This window comes from Macaca fascicularis, chromosome 9 (genome assembly GCF_037993035.2).
Source record: "Macaca fascicularis isolate 582-1 chromosome 9, T2T-MFA8v1.1".
NCBI lineage: Eukaryota > Metazoa > Chordata > Mammalia > Primates > Cercopithecidae > Macaca > Macaca fascicularis.
Window position 1 is genome coordinate 99,727,304 of NC_088383.1, and position 16,779 is coordinate 99,744,082.

General features: G+C 37.0%; 1 protein-coding gene across 3 annotated transcripts in view; it reads left to right on the top strand.

The window, feature by feature from the left end:
• The window catches only part of RPP30 (ribonuclease P/MRP subunit p30), a 29,760-nt gene extending 16,821 nt beyond the window's left edge, over positions 1–12,939 (top strand). For 2 of the 3 annotated variants that reach the window (XM_005565927.4, XM_005565928.4), the window contains 5 exons: positions 6,309–6,425; positions 6,998–7,027; positions 7,737–7,774; positions 8,167–8,246; positions 12,735–12,939. In XM_005565927.4, the coding sequence (XP_005565984.1) occupies positions 6,309–6,425; positions 6,998–7,027; positions 7,737–7,774; positions 8,167–8,246; positions 12,735–12,844 (375 nt within the window). In that variant the 3' untranslated portion in view covers positions 12,845–12,939. Of the gene's footprint in view, positions 1–6,308; positions 6,450–6,997; positions 7,028–7,736; positions 7,775–8,166; positions 8,247–12,734 lie in introns of those variants that run through there. The other variant, XR_012417926.1, reaches the window with a different exon arrangement.
• The last annotated feature ends 3,840 nt before the right edge of the window (positions 12,940–16,779 follow it).

Consider the following 16,779-nt stretch of genomic DNA (forward strand, 5'->3'; position numbering starts at 1 on the left):
CCAGGACACCCCACCCCCGATTCCATTGGGAAGTTCAGGAAAGCTACTTTTGTTTGATGGGCATTTTTGGCTTAATTCCTACATTTTTCAATTTAAGAATTCTGAAAAGTAAAAAATTTTGTCAATTTAGAGGGATACGCAGTTTAACACAGTGTCTGCTTTTAAAAAAATCTGGTGTGAACATTTTACATATGTTGTTTAATAAAAACTAGATGATGGAGTGGAAAGAAAGGCTGCACAAGATTATTTTTAGTCTTCATCTAGTAGAGGAGTAGGCTGCACTGTGAATTGGTCAAGAAGCAGAAGCGTCCCTGTTAATTTATTCACCTATTTTTTATTAAAGAGAGAAAGTTGGAAACATACAGGGTCCAGCTTGTTGGATAATAGTTGTGGTATAGGTATGTGTGTATTATTTATAACATAATATCCAATCTGGCTGTGTAGCTATTTGTCTACACAAAGGGTGGAAATGTATACATTGTGAGAGCACAGAACATGTAGTAAGTAGGTGTGGATAATAGTTCAGTCTTCAGTCTTGGTCCTTGCGTGTTCCCTTGGCTTTGAGGATAAACCTGTTTTTGGCCTTGAGAAGTTCATAGATTGGCTTTAAAAGGATCACTTTATAAGGATTACTTTTTTTGTTTTTTTTTTTTTTTTTTTTTGGAGACGGAGTCTTGCTCTGTCACCCAGGATGGAGTGCAGTAGTGTGATCTCGGCTCACTACAGCCTCCGCCTCCTCAGTTCAAGCGATTCTCCTGTCTCAGCCTCCCAAGTATCTGGGATTACAGACGTCTGCCACCATACCTGACTAATTTTTTTGTATTTTTAGTAAAGATGGGGTTTCATCATATTGGCCAGGCTGGTTCTGAACTTCTGACCTCAAGTGATCCACCTGCCTTGGCCAGGGTTACTTTAAATTAAGCACAGATCTTAATTTTGTTACAATTTGGGCCCTTTTCTTTGGTTGTGGTGAAAAGCAGTGTTAAGAAAGGTAAGTCGTTCATATTTTACCAATAGGCCAGACGCCATGTGAGGATCTTCAGCTTGGAAGGTTGGGATTGTGAAGGAGGGCCCAGGAGCTCTAGAGCATACCAGACACTCCATTTGTGTACTTTGCAGCTCATCTCCCCTTTGTCATCTTCACTGCATACTTAGGGCACCATGATTTCAATTATGCAATTTCCTCTAAAATCTCCCACAAACCTCTTCTGGAGTCTAAGTAACTTGTCATTGCAACTCTATCATGTGATAGATGTGTTTCTAAAAAATTGGATTCCACTCCTCTTCTTGGATAATCACATGACTTCAGATTATTTAGCATTTTATGACGAGCAGTTTGATACCTGCTGTGGCCCAGCAGCTTTGGGATGGGGTAGATATTAATTATCTCCATATGCAGGTAATACAGTCTTTCTCAGGTAGTTCATGGTTCACACAGTTAAATGACTCTCTCAAGGGGTTGACTAGGGTTTTGTACTCAAGCTTTGATTCCAAATCTGTCATTTCCTACTGGGAAATGCTATTTAAAGTTACTTTACAGCAGTACTCTTTGTTAAGCAGAGTCATTTCATATTTTAAAACACGAGCTTTATGAATTCAGGTTGTGAGAAGAAGGATGCTCTTAAAGCCGCATGTATCTCTTTACTTTCCCTTTGATTTTTTTACAATGTTATTTCCATTTCAATGTTATTGTCATTTAACAGTGACTTCAAGCTTATTGAGTTATTTTAAGGGATCTTATATGTTTTACACTCTGATGTTTTCCCCTCAGCCCTTCCTTTAACCCTAATCCATTTCTGTCTTTGTGGTCCAATTACTCCCCACTGAGAGATGTTTAGTAAGTAGTATCTAAAGCAGTGAGGTAGTTCCATGAATCCTGCTATAAATACTTGATTTGGATGTGAGTGTTCTGTAAACTTTGTTTTATCACACATGAATCTAATGTGTTAAGTACTGTGTCCATTCAGTGCCAGTATTAAAAATTTTTGTGGCAAAAACAACAACAACAGCAAACAACTCCAGAAACAAAATTAAAAGACAGATGACAAACTGACGGAAAATTTTCACTCATGTCATAGACAAAAAGCTTACTTCCTTAACACAGAAAGACCAAAGAGTGCTTAGAAATTAATAAGTTAAAAAAAAAAGATGAACAATACAAAAAAATGGATTAAGAATATGAAAAAGGCATTTCACATTAAAGGAAATGCAAACAGGCCTTAGACATATGAAAAGATGATTAAATTTATCATAGTAAGAGATTTCACATTAAAATCACCTGTGTGATTAGAGATACACTCTGTTGTAAGGCTGCAGGAAAGCAGTCATTCTCATACTTTGCTTGTAACAGTGTAAATTGGAACAATCCCTACGTGGAGGGCGTGTAATTTGGCAACAGCTCTTCAAATTACAAATACATTTACTGATTTAAACAACAGTTTTAAACTGTATGATCTCACAGTTCTGAAGCCTGGAAGTCTGAAATCAAGGTGTCAGCATGGACTTGTTCCCTCTGAAATCTGTGGGACCGCCATCTTTGCCTCTTTTTAGCTTTTGGTGATTTTCTGGCAATCTTTGGTAATCCTGGGCTTGCAGCTACATAACTCCAATCTCTGCCTTTGTCTTCAGTGTGTTCTCCCTGTTTGTCTCTGTGTCTTCACATGGCCATCATCTTACAAGAACACCAGTCATATTGGGTTAGGGGCCTACCCTATTCCATTCTGACTTCATCTTAACTCATTACATCTACAGTGACCCTATTTCCAAATATAAGATTACATTCTGAGGTACTGAGGTTTAGGGCTTCAACATATCTTTTGTGGATGAGGACATGATTCAACCCATTATGACTAGCAATCCCACTTTAGTGTTATTCTACAGATACACTGAAACCACCCAAAGGCTATCAGTAGAGATTTGGTTAAATACATGATATACCTCTACAATATAATACTGTGCAACTGTAAAACAGAGAAAGTTATGAGCTGACTTGGAAAAGCTTTCATGTCAGGACAAGAATGTAGCAGACTACCTTTTGTATAAGAAAGAAAAATAGTATCCATATTTGCTTATAGTTGTATGAAGAAACTCTGGAAGAAGACACAAGAAATTAATAAAAGTGATTATTGGAGTAAGGGATAGGGCAGATAGGATCGGAGATGCAAGTAGTACTTTTTATTGTTTTCTTATGTTGCTTTGTGAGTCATGTGGACAGATTACCTATCTTAAACACTGAAAGGGTGTCATTCATTTGAATGAATAAAGAACTAATTTTTATGACATTAACAGGGAATCAGTATATTGTCCCAGTAATCAGCTCCTTATTTTCTTCTGTCTTTCTCTAAGGCTTTGCTTAATACTTGGAATTTTAGTGCCAGTGTGTCTTGATTCAACTGTCACACACCTGTCCTTAGTAGCATCTTTATAACCATTATTTCTCATTAGTAAAAAAATCTGATCACCCACCCATGCCAGAACCTTTGGTCAGACATGAGAACAAAAGCTAATCAGGCAGGCACTGTTAAGAAGAGGCTGTTATGAACAATCATTTGATGAGCTTTAGTCAATTTGCATTAAAATGATCTTACAGCAAGATCCCAGGTAATGAGTCTGTATTTTATCCATCTAAAAATTTAAAATGAGATATTGTGAAAGAAATATTCACAACCTTCAATAGCGCATTATTTTTAATTTTTCTTTTTCAAGAATTCCTATAGCAGTTTTAAAGTAAACTTGATTCATGTACCAAGATGAAAATCAGAACTTTTTTCTTAAAAAATAATTGCGCTGATAATATCCTTTTTTTCTCCCCTTCCCCCTACAAAAGTTGTTTTTATTTTGATTTGGTCCCCACAAGGGTCTAGAAATTTAGATTCAGTCAATTAAGAATATTTTGAGATCTAGCCATCCAACTCTATGTATCATTCATCTCTTTAATTTGTTTCCCCTCTTCATCATCCTATTGCCTTGTATTATAGTTCCACAACTAGAAGGATAAGGAAAAGAAATACAGGTCAGCCTCTTCAGCTAATTAATAGTTTTGGTAAAATATATAGCCAAGGAGATGGCTGATAATATGGCTAAAAGGGATGTTTCTGTTTATCTGTGGCTTTTGGTTAGCCAGGTGCATCGAGGTTCCTTTGATGATGGATCGTCTATAATGAACAACGTTATTACAGGACATCTTCTCCATAAGCTACTATTTATTCACTCAAAATATAAATACACACTTTTTATGTAAAAGGCAGTCTAGCTCTCAAGAAGTGTACAAGCTTGGCAGAGAAAATGAGATACACGTTCAACTATGACAGAAATATTATCTTAACAAATGTCATTCCTAGAAATAATCAACACAGGTAAAGAATTAGAGATGGGGAAAAGTCAAAAAATGAGAGAGGGGAAGGTTGCAGTGTGGAAAATAGCATTTAAATTCTAACCAAACTAGAATCAGACAGACAGGAAAATCTAAAATAAAATCTGGGAGCCTTGAAGCCAGAGGAAGAATTAAGGAAATCTGTGTTCAGGAAGGAAAAGTAGAAGGGGCCTTGAAGTGCAAGTGAATTAAATCAAGAGAGACTGCCAGTTCTAGAAAAAGGCAAGTTTCTCCATTCCCTGTAAATGCTCAGGAGTAAACCCTAGGAGTCACAGCTGGGCCAGCCTCAACTCGTACTCTGGGCAATCGAAACTCATTTGCCAAGCAGAGACTTGGATCATACTGCCTAGAACATGCCTACCATTCTTTATTCATTGGAAAGAGTACTGCCACCCAAGTGACTTTTGCAATTGGATAAGAAAGAAAAATAGTATCTATTCATATTTGCTTATAGTTGTATGAAGAAACTCTGGAAGAAGACACAAGAAATTAATAAAAGTGATTATTGGAGGAGGGGATAGGGCAGATAGGATCAGAGATGCAAACAGTACTTTTTATTGTTTTCTTATGTTGCTTTGTGAGTCATGTGGACAAATTACTATCTTAAACACTGAAAGGGTGAGAATCTGATTATCCTCTCTATGCTGAAAATCCTTCAGATGTTTTCTTCATTAGGAATAATCCTCGTCATCAGCTCTAAAGGCCTGCACAGTTGGCCTTTCCCGTCCTCTTTAGCTTGTCTTCCTCATTATTTTTCTCCAGCATTTGACCTTCCCTACATACTGCCATGCTGCAACCTTGGAGACTTTGCCAATGCAAAAGTCTGACCTCCCTATGAAAATGCACCTTCCTCTGCTAATTAACTACTTAATTTCTTCCTTACCCCCATCCAATCTTCTCCTTGATAGCACTTAACACGGTTGAAGTTTTATATTTTTGTGTGGTTATTGATCGTCTGTCTCCCCCACTAAAATGTGAACTTTTAGAAGGGAGGAACCATCTCAGCTTTTGCACGTAGTGGGCTTAAAACATATCTTCTGTGAATGGATGAAGACATTTAGGTGCTCATTAGGAAAGCTGAATAGTATGGTGGTTAATTTCAATCTCATTTCCACTCATCTACTTACCTGTGGATCCCTGTGTAGTAAGAGTACATTAAATAAAGAAGTTTCTTTTTCTCATGAAAAAAGCCAGGCTTGTATGGTGAGCTGGGCAAAATCTTCACGGGCACTTCCTTCTTTTTTGTTGTGCAGCTATAAGCCCAGTGAAAAACCAGGGCCTTTATTACTAAAGAAAAAGGAGAGGACAGATATCCGGGCAATTAGCAGTCTTTGCAGTAATGCTTTATAAAGATATTATAGTAAGGATTAAATGTTACATATAAGACTCTCTTAGCATATAGTCAGCACTCAATTAACTATGGCTGTTATTCTCTCTTCAACATATAGGTAATAAATTACTTACCTGAAAGACCTACCCACCCTTGGTTCTTTGGGCTTTTTTCAGCTCTTCATTTCTTTGTCTCTTTGTGCATTCGTAGGTCAGATTACTTGGTTTACTATGTTTGCATACAGTTTACTCTAAATGTAGGGAGTACATTTCTGTTTTCCTTTTGATAGTGCATAGAGTAATAGCCCCTCTCTCACCCCATTGGGACTTCGTTCTTCTTAGCCTCTTCGTAATTCCTGTAAAGGAATTACGAAGTCAGCTTCCCCACAGCCAAGATAAACTCTTTTGATCAAGTAGAGCCACAGATTTATTTTCTTCTCCTTGTGGGTGGTGCCATTTGAGTGTTAATCTGTCTTTCATAAAGCTGTACCTTGACATGTAAGGGGTGAGTGGTAGGGAGTGAGGAAGGAGGTGAAGAGAGAATCTGTGAAAATGAAGTAGGCCAGTGCATGTTTATCTCTGACAGTTTTCTTTATTTCCTGTGAAGGCAATTGACCGAGGCCTGGCTTTTGAACTTGTCTATAGCCCTGCTATCAAAGACTCCACAATGAGAAGGTATACAATTTCCAATGCTCTCAATTTGATGCAAATCTGCAAAGGAAAGGTATGGTTCTATAATTAATTTTAGGATGTTTTTCGCATCTGGCAGTTTATTATTAGTGGTACACTGGAATTGTCAAACTGACTCCTTTTCCTTAATGCAGAATGTTCTCAAAGCATAGGAACAAATTCTCCCATTTCAGTGAGCTCTGCTAGTTTTAAAGGAAAGAAAAATACCAAGGGAAGAATAATATAAGGGAGAAAAAGATGTGTTGGAAGCCATATCTTTTGATAAAAATTTGCAGTTTACATACTGTGAAAGAAAAGTCTAGAATAACAATTGTCCTCACTGAGTTGAATTAAGATTATGTGACCTTTTCATCTTGTTTTTTAAACTTAATTCATCTGTACTAAGATCTGTTAGGAAAACATATTTTGTTTTTTATTAGAGATTGCCTTTAGTTTGAAATGAAATCTTTCATTTTTTTCACCTTAATCATTTACCTTATCTTTAAAAGAAGATGGTATTTGAGCCTTAAATGTTAAAATGTGATTACCGGCTATTTATATTATGAAACTCTCCTTTTTTTTTTTGCATTTATCTAAGATTAATATTAATCACTTTCTATTTTGTAGAATGTAATTATATCTAGTGCTGCAGAAAGGGTAAGTCTAGCATGAAGTACTTTATTTTCATCTTTCAGGTTATAAAACTTTGCAGTTTCTAGGAGATAAATTAAAATAGTAAATGAAAATTTGTTGCATTTTTTTCTATTTTAACTGCATTTGCTCATTGTAATTGCTAAACAGTAAAATTTATCCCCATTTTCTTTAGGCTTCAACTTTTGTTTATATAATTAGTTTTTCTTTTATACTTTTACAGAATGCTTTTCAAGCTTCTCTTATATTTTCTTTTTTTTTTTTTTTTTTTTTGAGACAGAGTCTCGCTTAGTCACCCAGGCGGGAGTGCAATGGCGCGATCTCGGCTCACTGCAAGCTCCGCCTCCCGGGTTCACGCCATTCTCCTGCCTCAGCCTCCCGAGTAGCTGGGACTACAGGCGCCCGCCGCCTCGCCCGGCTAATTTTTTGCATTTTTAGTAGAGACGGGGTTTCACCGTGTTAGCCAGGATGGTCTCGATCTCCTGACCTCGTGATCCGCCCGCCTCGGCCTCCCAAAGTGCTGGGATTACAGGCGTGAGCCACCGCGCCCGGCCTCTTATATTTTCAAAAACTATAAAACCCATCAATATTATAAGGACTTAAATTTATGTAATTTTTTATTTTTGGATACTTAAATATTCTATTAATTTGCTATAAGTTATTGAAATGTTATAAATAATTTTCTCATATCTACTCTTTGTTCATTTTATTTCAGCCTTTAGAAATAAGAGGGCCATATGACGTGGCAAACCTGTATCCTTTTCTGAGTAAAAGTGGTTGACATTGTCTTCAGGAAATTTTGAATTCAAAGCTGTATTATAGTTGAACGTGGCATTTTTCTCAACCTTTTACTGTAAGTTTACCAATTAATAACTTCAAAAATAAATTGTATAACCTTATAGAGATCTTTACGTTTGTTTTTTAATTAATCCTGAGATAGAAAAGAGGAAACGGGGGACTTCATATGATAAAAGCTTAGAGTTAAATGAGTCTTTTCTCAGATGCATGTTCCAGTTGGACTAAGAACTGCTGTCGAATTAATTAACCTCTCAACACGACCAGGTTAGCTGGCACTTTCTGTTATGTTTGTGTTAGTCTCGTGTCCTTGGCTGACTCTGGGTTGAAATCTTTAATGCTCCCCCAAGAGGCTTGCTGTTTGGGCTCTCTGAAAGTGATGCCAAGGCTGCGGTATCCACCAACTGCCGAGCAGCACTTCTCCACGGAGGTAAGCAAGTTCTTCCAGTACAAACTGAATGGTCATGTTAGAAGCAAGTCATTTTTACAGCCATACCTATTTTTATTGCCCTATCCTCCTGAGTTCCTTTGGGGTCATCTTTTCTCACCATGGCCATCAGTGTTTTCTCACCCTCACTTCAGGCTTTACTTTCTAAAGTTTGTAGAATGAGTATAGTTTTCATTACAGAAAGAGTATTGAATAGTTCCTCCAGCTATACATGTGTGCTCCTGCCCACATTTTGATAGACTTCTAATCTCCCTTCTTCTCCCTCACCAGAGGGCCATGCTTTCCCTGTTGAAAATCTGTTTTAGAGAACTGATACATTAAAAATATACATTAAACTATTTATTAGGAAAACAAAAACAGCAAATACATTTTAAAAATCCAACTAACAAAACATAGACTGTAACTTTTACATTTATTATAACTCAGAATGTTTCTTTTCCCATGTTTGCTTACCATGGTCAAGTTGTGTCCAGACTGTACTGTTTTTGTTGTTGTTGTTGTTGTTGTTTTCTGTTTTTAAATAGAGACAGGGTCTCACTATGTTAGCCAGGCTGATCTTGAACTCCTGGGCTCAAGCAATCCTCCTGCCTCAGCCTCCCAAAGTGTAGGATTACAGATATGAGCTACCATGCCTGGCCAGACTGTACATTTTTTACTTACGTTTTGTATACGTACCTTTTCACTGACTGAATTTCCTATTCATCAGATGTTAAAAATTGAAAGTATGCTGAAACTTTGGAAAATGAAAATGAAATTTTATTAAAACAACTTAAGCTTTTGATCACTGTTTTGTCTTCATTATCTTTATAATCCTTAGGACGAGTTGTAGTGGTTAAGAAGCAATTTCATTGATACCACCCAAATGAATTTTAAACTTTAAAGTAGATCGCTACATATAGACTAAGTTATTTGTCATATGAATAGCTAGGTTATTGAGGGCTTGTGTGTTGGGCTTTATTGATCTGATTTCCACTTGAGAGAACTGCTTACTGTATTGGCTTGCCATAAATTAGATGATTTTTGCTTTTAGTTTCAACATTTTTAGTTTGAGATTTTTGTGTTATGTAGCCTAAAACTCATCACATAAGCTTTAGGAGTGATCAAATTAATTGAGATTTTTTATGATGATTTTCTTGAAATTAGGGAACAGTTGGTTCACACTTTCGTAGTTCTGTCATTATTTTGATCTATTTTAAATAAACAATCATCAAGATTTTGAGTAACAGGGTTCCAAAATGGACTAAACAAGAAACAGTAACTAAAATACAAATACATATATAATTTTATATATAGGAAAATAGGAAGTCCTGCATTTGACTTTAAGAACTCAACTGTTCAGCATACAATATATAATATGTAATGTATTTTTTTTTTAGAATTTCTTTTTGTGGGTACATAATATGTGTATATATTTATGGGGTACTGAGATATTTTGATATAGGCATGCAATGCATAATAATCACATCATGGAAAATGGGGTGTCCATCCCCTCAAACATTTGTCTTGTGTTATAAAAATCCAATTATGCTTTTTAAATTATTTTTAAATATACAATTAAGTTACATTGACAATGGTCACCCTATTGTGCTGTCATATACTAGGTCTTGTTCATTCTATTTTTTTTGTACACATTAACCATCTTCACCTCCCCCTCAGCCCCCCACTACCCTTCCCAGCCTCTGGCAACCATACTTCTACTTTCTGTCTCCAGGAGTTCAGTTGCTTTGTTTTTTAGATTCCACGAACGAGTGAGAACATGTGATGTTTGTCTTTCTGTGTCTAAAATCAGGCTTTTATAGGAGCTAAACTTAAAGAAGACTTGTGAACTTCAGGTGGCATTACCATTCACCCCAGTGTACCCAGGACAGTTCTAGTTTATGCCTGCTGTTTCTGTGACCTTATTAGCACTTCTATTCCCTGAAGAGTGTCCTAAATAGATGATAAAATATGGTTACCCTGGTTTTCGTTGCCATTGGGATCAGTATGAGACGGTAGTGTGATGTGTTCTTAAGATTGCTAATTCAGCTTAGGTAATATTAGAAATAAAGGATTCTGAGGCGGGGCCGGGCGCGGTGGCTCAAGCCTGTAATCCCAGCACTTTGGGAGGCCGAGACGGGCGGATCACGAGGTCAGGAGATCGAGACCATCCTGGCTAACACGGTGAAACCCCGTCTCTACTAAAAAATACAAAAAATTAGCCGGGCGAAGTGGTGGGCGCCTGTAGTCCCAGCTACTTGGGAGGCTGAGGCAGGAGAATGGCGTGAACCCGGGAGGCAGAGCTTGCAGTGAGCTGAGATCCGGCCACTGCACTCCAGCCTGGGCGACAGAGCATGACTCCGTCTCAAAAAAAAAAAAAAAAAAAGGATTCTGAGGCAAGGAAATGCAAAGCCTCATTATTATACTCTTACTTATGAAATCTCAGCCAGCATCTGTATCATTCTGAGTGCCACATTTAAGAAGGACAGCAGTGCACTGAAACACTATTGGAAAATGTCTACTCGGTCCTTAAAGGGTCTGGAAACCTCATGATGAGAGGAATCATGACAGTGGTGCAGGCATGGATACCTGGCAAGCAGAAGACTTTGGACACATAGTAGTTGGCTTTCAACTTGGAAGGCTTGCCACAGGAAATCAGAATTAGGTTCCTTGGGGGTCCAGAAATCCAGAAACTAATGAATAGCAATTCTGAGGAGGTTGCATGGAAAGGATAGAGGAAAGAGGCCCAAGGTCAGAGTCTTTGGCCTGTGATTGACAAAGTTCATGCTGTCAGTCAGCCCCTGGACCAAAATGAACCTGTTGGGGACACCTGCCTTAGCCCCTTGTGAACAAAATTATTCACTTGTAAATAATCCTTTAGCTTTTCCTTGGCAAGATGATTAAAGGAAATACTATATGTGAAAACATTTTGTAAACTAAAGCATACCCAAATGTAACTTCTCGCTGTTACAGAAATGCATTTATTTTTAAAAGACACTAAAGAAATTAATGCATTTTGTTTAAAAGTGCTGATTTTCACAATGTTTTATTTCAGGTGATTTTTAGACTAGACTATATGGGTAGAGAATCAGTGATATAAATTAATAGCTATTAAGTGTGACGTTTTTCATTTGGTGAAATGGAAATAATTGACAGTTTTTATTTTGAGGTTCTCATTATATTGACATTTTAATGACCTTGAGAGCAGTTTTATCCCTTTTATAAATAAAAGTGTTTTAAAATAATTGGCAAAGCAGATTTACTAAGTTAATCTTGATAAATGGGAAAATAATGCTTAACACTTTATAGTTGACTTTATTTTTATTACTTGAAATAAGAAATAATTCATAGCTAAATTTCTCGTCAAGTTGTTTTGATTCTGCCACCTTTGTAGCTAATGGGTATCTCTCTCCTTCTCCATAATCCCTTTCCCTTTCTAAGAACAGAGTTGGAGTCTATTTTCATGACACTATGGCCTTTCATAAGCTACCCTTCTGGCCTCGTTTTCTCCTAATTTTTTCATATTCCTCCTCCACATCAGCCATATATTGTCCTCTAAACTGCCTTACCTAGGTTCTTCTTACCTTTCTCTCCATGGCTTTGTAAAGGAATACTTCTCTTTTTCTTATTCCATTTACCCTATTCAGAGTAGTGTCACCTTTATATAATACCTCATTGCTTTATCCAGCAGTTAATTCTTGTGGATGCCTCCACTCCTCTTATATTTGCTCTTACTGTGCTTCTCACATGCATGTATTATGGGGAAAAGCACCGACTGTTAGGCATCTTAATACCCTCTGTATATGGACACAGTGCCTAGCCTATTAGTAGGTTTCTAGGAGAAACTGGTTAAATTTAAGTTGAACTCTGCTGCCAACCTAATCTAAGCATTTAATAATTTCTATTAATTCTTTGTTCATTGTCACCAGTTAAAGAGATCAATAAATTTATGAGTTTGATTTTATTCATTAACTCAACTAGTATTTATTGAACACATTTTGCATAGCCAAGCCATTGTTGAGTGTTGGCAATATAATACAATTGATTCTTCAGAGGTACCTTGATGTTCTAATGAGAGAGATAGGGTACATGCTGTAAAATGAGGTACACATGTGCTCCACTTGGGAGCTGTACACTCAATTGCTGTGTTTGCTCTCTTGATTTGTCTGTCTCTCATATATAAAGTATCTGCTACACCAATGTCTATGACGGGGTTCTGGCTACATAAGATGCCATGGACAGACCACTGGAGATAACACTGTCCTGCAGTTTTACCCATGAGGTAATCTTCAGGAATGAATTAGATGTTAATAATATACTGATATTTGTGTATGTTGGGAAAAAAGATAATGACAGTAAATGGCACTAGCACCCGTAGCAGTTCGTTATGGCTTATCATTTACTAGTGCTGTAAGCCAAAGTAATATGTTAAACCACCTCATTTTAAATTATGTCTTAACTTCAAGCACAATGGTTTCCCTGTTTGTTTTATAGAAACTAGAAAGACTGCTTTTGGAATTATTTCTACAGTGAAGAAACCTCGCCCATCAGAAGGGGATGAAGATTGTCTTCCAGCTTCTAAGAAAGCCAAGTGTGAGAGCTGAAAAGAATGCCCCGGTCTCTGTCAGCACTCCCTCTTCCCTTTTATAGTTCATCAGCCACAACAGAAATAAAACCTTTGTGTGATTTACTGTTTTCATTTGGAGCTAGAAATCAATAGCCTATAAAAACAGTTTTACTTCCAATCCATTAAAACAACAAATGAAACCTAGTGAAGCATTTTTTTAATAGGCTGCCAGCTTAATGAATTTAGATGTACTTTAAGAGAGAAAGACTATTTATTTCTCCTTTGTGTAAGTGATAAATAACAGCAGATATACTTGAATAGGATGTTTCAGGTATTTTTGTTTTGTTTTGTTTTTGAGATAGGGTCTTGCTTTGTTGCTCAGGCTGGAGTACAGTGGCATAATCACAGCTCACTGCAACCTCAATCCTGGGCTCAAGCAGTCCTCCCACTTCAGCCTCTCAAGCAGCTGGAACTACAGGTGTGCACTACCAGGCCTGGCTATTTTTGTTGTTTTTTTTTTCCCTTGTAGAGACATGGTCTCACTATGTTGCCGAGGCTGGTCTCAAACTTCCAGGATCAAGCCATTCTCCTGCTTTGGCCTCCTCAAGTGCTGGGATTACATGAGCCACCACATGCAGCCAGATGTTTGAATATTTTAAGAGCTTCTTTCGAAAGTTTCTTGTTCATACTCAAATAGTAGTTATTTTGAAGGTATTCAAACTTACATTGAAGAAGTGACTTAGTTGATCTTGTTTTAAGCTTCTTCCATGTATTCATCAAATCAGCATTTTTTTCTAAAAGAATTGCTATAGAATTTGTGGAACGAGAGAGGATACACATGTGAAATTACACCTGGCCTCTTCCTTCACTGCTTCATACCTATGGGAGGTCTTTGAAATAGGATTCCTTACTTTTAGTTAGAAACCCCTAAAAACCTAATATTGATTTTCCTAATAGCTGTATTAAAAATAGCAAAGCATCGGACTCAGCCAATTTTGGAAATAATTTATTTTTATAATGGGATCATATTAAGTAGAAGTAGCTTTTTACGCAAATATGTACATTTATGCAATATTAATGTAAGGGCTCTAAAACACGATGGAGTGGAGCCAGAGGTATAACTAAATAAGAATTTTTTTTTTAAAAAAAGAGAAAAATGTTCTATGGGTTGGATAAAATACAATTTTAAAAAGAGAAAGCTTTATAACCTCACCAATGAATATAAATGTTTAAATAAAATATTGATTTAAAAAAACCATTAAAGCAAAGTACATCATGACCAGGTGAAATTTATTCTTTTTTTTTTTTGGGGGGGGGGGACAGGGTCTCATTCTGTTGCCCAAGCTGGATTGCAGTGGCACAATCTCAGCTCACTGCAGCCTTTGCCTCTTGGGCTCAAGCCATCCTCCCACCTCAGCCTCCCGAGTAAGTGGGACCACAAGCCTGCACCACCACATCCCGGCTAATTTTTGTATTTTTTTTGTAGAGATGGTGTTTCGCCATGTCCAGGCTGGTTTCAAACTCCTGGATTCAAGCAGTCTGTTCGCCTCAGCCTCCCAAAGTGCTGGGATTACAGGCACAGGCATGAGCCACCATACCCGGCCTTCCAGTTCTTTTTAATGCAGTATCCTTTATCATATTCATAGGTCAAAGAGAAAAATCAGAATATTTTTAACAGATGCCAAAAAGACATTTAATAAAGTTTAAAATCTCCTGATTTTTAAAATGACAACAATAAAAACCCATGGCAAAATTAAAGTAGACAAATATTTTATGCGTACATATATATGTTCGTATGTGTCTATTTTTTGTGTATATTAAACATGATGGCTCCAAAAGCATTTTTGACTACCACTTGGCCAATTTGATGGATTAACCTACCCATTCCTTCTGTAAAACAGGCCAGTGCTGCTGAGCCCACACACCAAAAGTCTGCCACTTCCTTCTGTGCAGTTTGCTTTTGTCTTCACCCCACTTAAGTTTAGTCAGCTGTGTTTATTCACAAATCTGTTTATGCCAGCTGTATTTAGCATTTTATGTAAATTAATTTTTTAAATATGAAAATTGATGAACTATTGGGGGGCAAATGAAGAATTCCCAGGAAAACTAAGTCAACACTTTGGAAAAGTTTGGAAAAGAGTCACTACAAAGAACTGCTGTCAAATTAGGTGTGAGAAAGATAACAAATTTGGGGGTGATCAGTAAAAACATTGGATTGCTTCGCTAATGTCAAGTTCGTTTTCTGCTTTAAAGGGACTAGAATTCAAAAAAGATAACTTTGGATCTCTCGTCAATGTATCCATACTCCCAAGAACAGGCTTTGACCCTTCTTTAAAATTGGTACCCAAGTATACATTTATCTATTTTAAACTCAAAATGCTTAACAGGATGTATGTTCAATTTTTTGCGATGTCCCACCTTAATTTATGAATTAGTGACATACCAGCTACAGTTACCAGATACAGTAAGATTTTCATGTTACAGAAAGGAGGTAAAATTATTTGCAGATATGACTGTCTTGGAAAACTTGTGAAGTAAATGGGAAAAAAATAGAAATAAGGTGCCTTTCAGCTTATGTCCATGTACTACACATTTGTGTAGTATGTGTTTGCAGTTGTGCCTGCTTTCTATTCATACACGTTTATGCCATTGTTCACAATAGTAGGGCATGATGGCTGATCACCAGTGAATAGCAGAGGCAGGTTTCCTTCTAATATTTACTTTTGTTAAAATGAACCACTGATTTAATTGCTGCAAGATGACGATACCTCTGCCAAACCAAGATGAAGTTTGGCAGAGTGGCCAATTATGTATAAATACGCAAAAAACAGTTTTGATTAGTAACCTGTTATATAATTTTAAAAGATGACACTATTCACAAAGATGTAAATTACCAAGAAATGTGTAGGGCCTCTATAAAGAAAACTTAATGAAAGTAATAATAAAGGGAAAATAAAGAATACATGGAGAGAGACATTCTGTTTTCTTGAATGAGACAAATTGCAAATCAAATTCTCCCCCAAATTATGCATTTAACAAAATTTAAAATCAAAATGCCTATAAGTATTTTTTGTTTTCTTGTTTATGTATTTGGTCTTTGGACTTGGTATTCTGAAAGAGTAAATATGAGAACTGGAAATTTCAGAGAAAAATCTAATGGGAGGGACTTACAATGCTGAATATTACAGAGTATAACAAAACTAGTACTGTAATTAGAACTAATTGGTGCAGAAATTCAGAACAGTGAAAAGAGCAGGAAGTCCAAGATCACACTTAAGATATAAGAAGAAATGATGGATTGATTGTTCAGTTAGTGATACTGAAATGATTGGTTATCTATTTGGGAGAGGCAGTACAGCATACCAGTTAAGTGCATAGGGGAAAGAAAAACTAAATTCATTAAAAACCCAACTTGCTAGTACTCATTAGCTATGACCTTGGGCAAATTATGTAACCTCTCTGTGCCCCACTTCATCTGTTCTCCCTACCTGTGACATTATTGCAAAGGTTAAATAGGTTAATATTTGTAGAAGGCTTACTTTGGACAGGGCCTATCATATAAAATGTACCAACTATGGCCAGGTGCCATGGCTTACCCTTGTAATCCCAGCCCTTCGGGAGGCCAAAGAGGGCAGATCACTTGAGGTCAAGAGTTCAAAACCAGCCTGGCCAACGTGACAAAACCTCGTCTCTACTAAAAATATAAAATTAGCCAGGTGTGGTGGCACACACCTGTAATTCCTGGTACTCGGGAGGCTGAGGCAGGAAAATTGCTTGAGCCGGGGAAGTGGAGGTTGCAGTGAGCCTAGATCGCGCCACTGCACTCCAGCCTGGGCGACAGAGTGAGACTCTGTCTAAAAAAGAGAAAGTATCAACTATTTTATTATTTATTACTTGGTTATATGAATTTAAATATTGAAGTGTCAGCTATTATTTAGGAAAAAACTAAGTCAAATCTCTATCTCACACCCA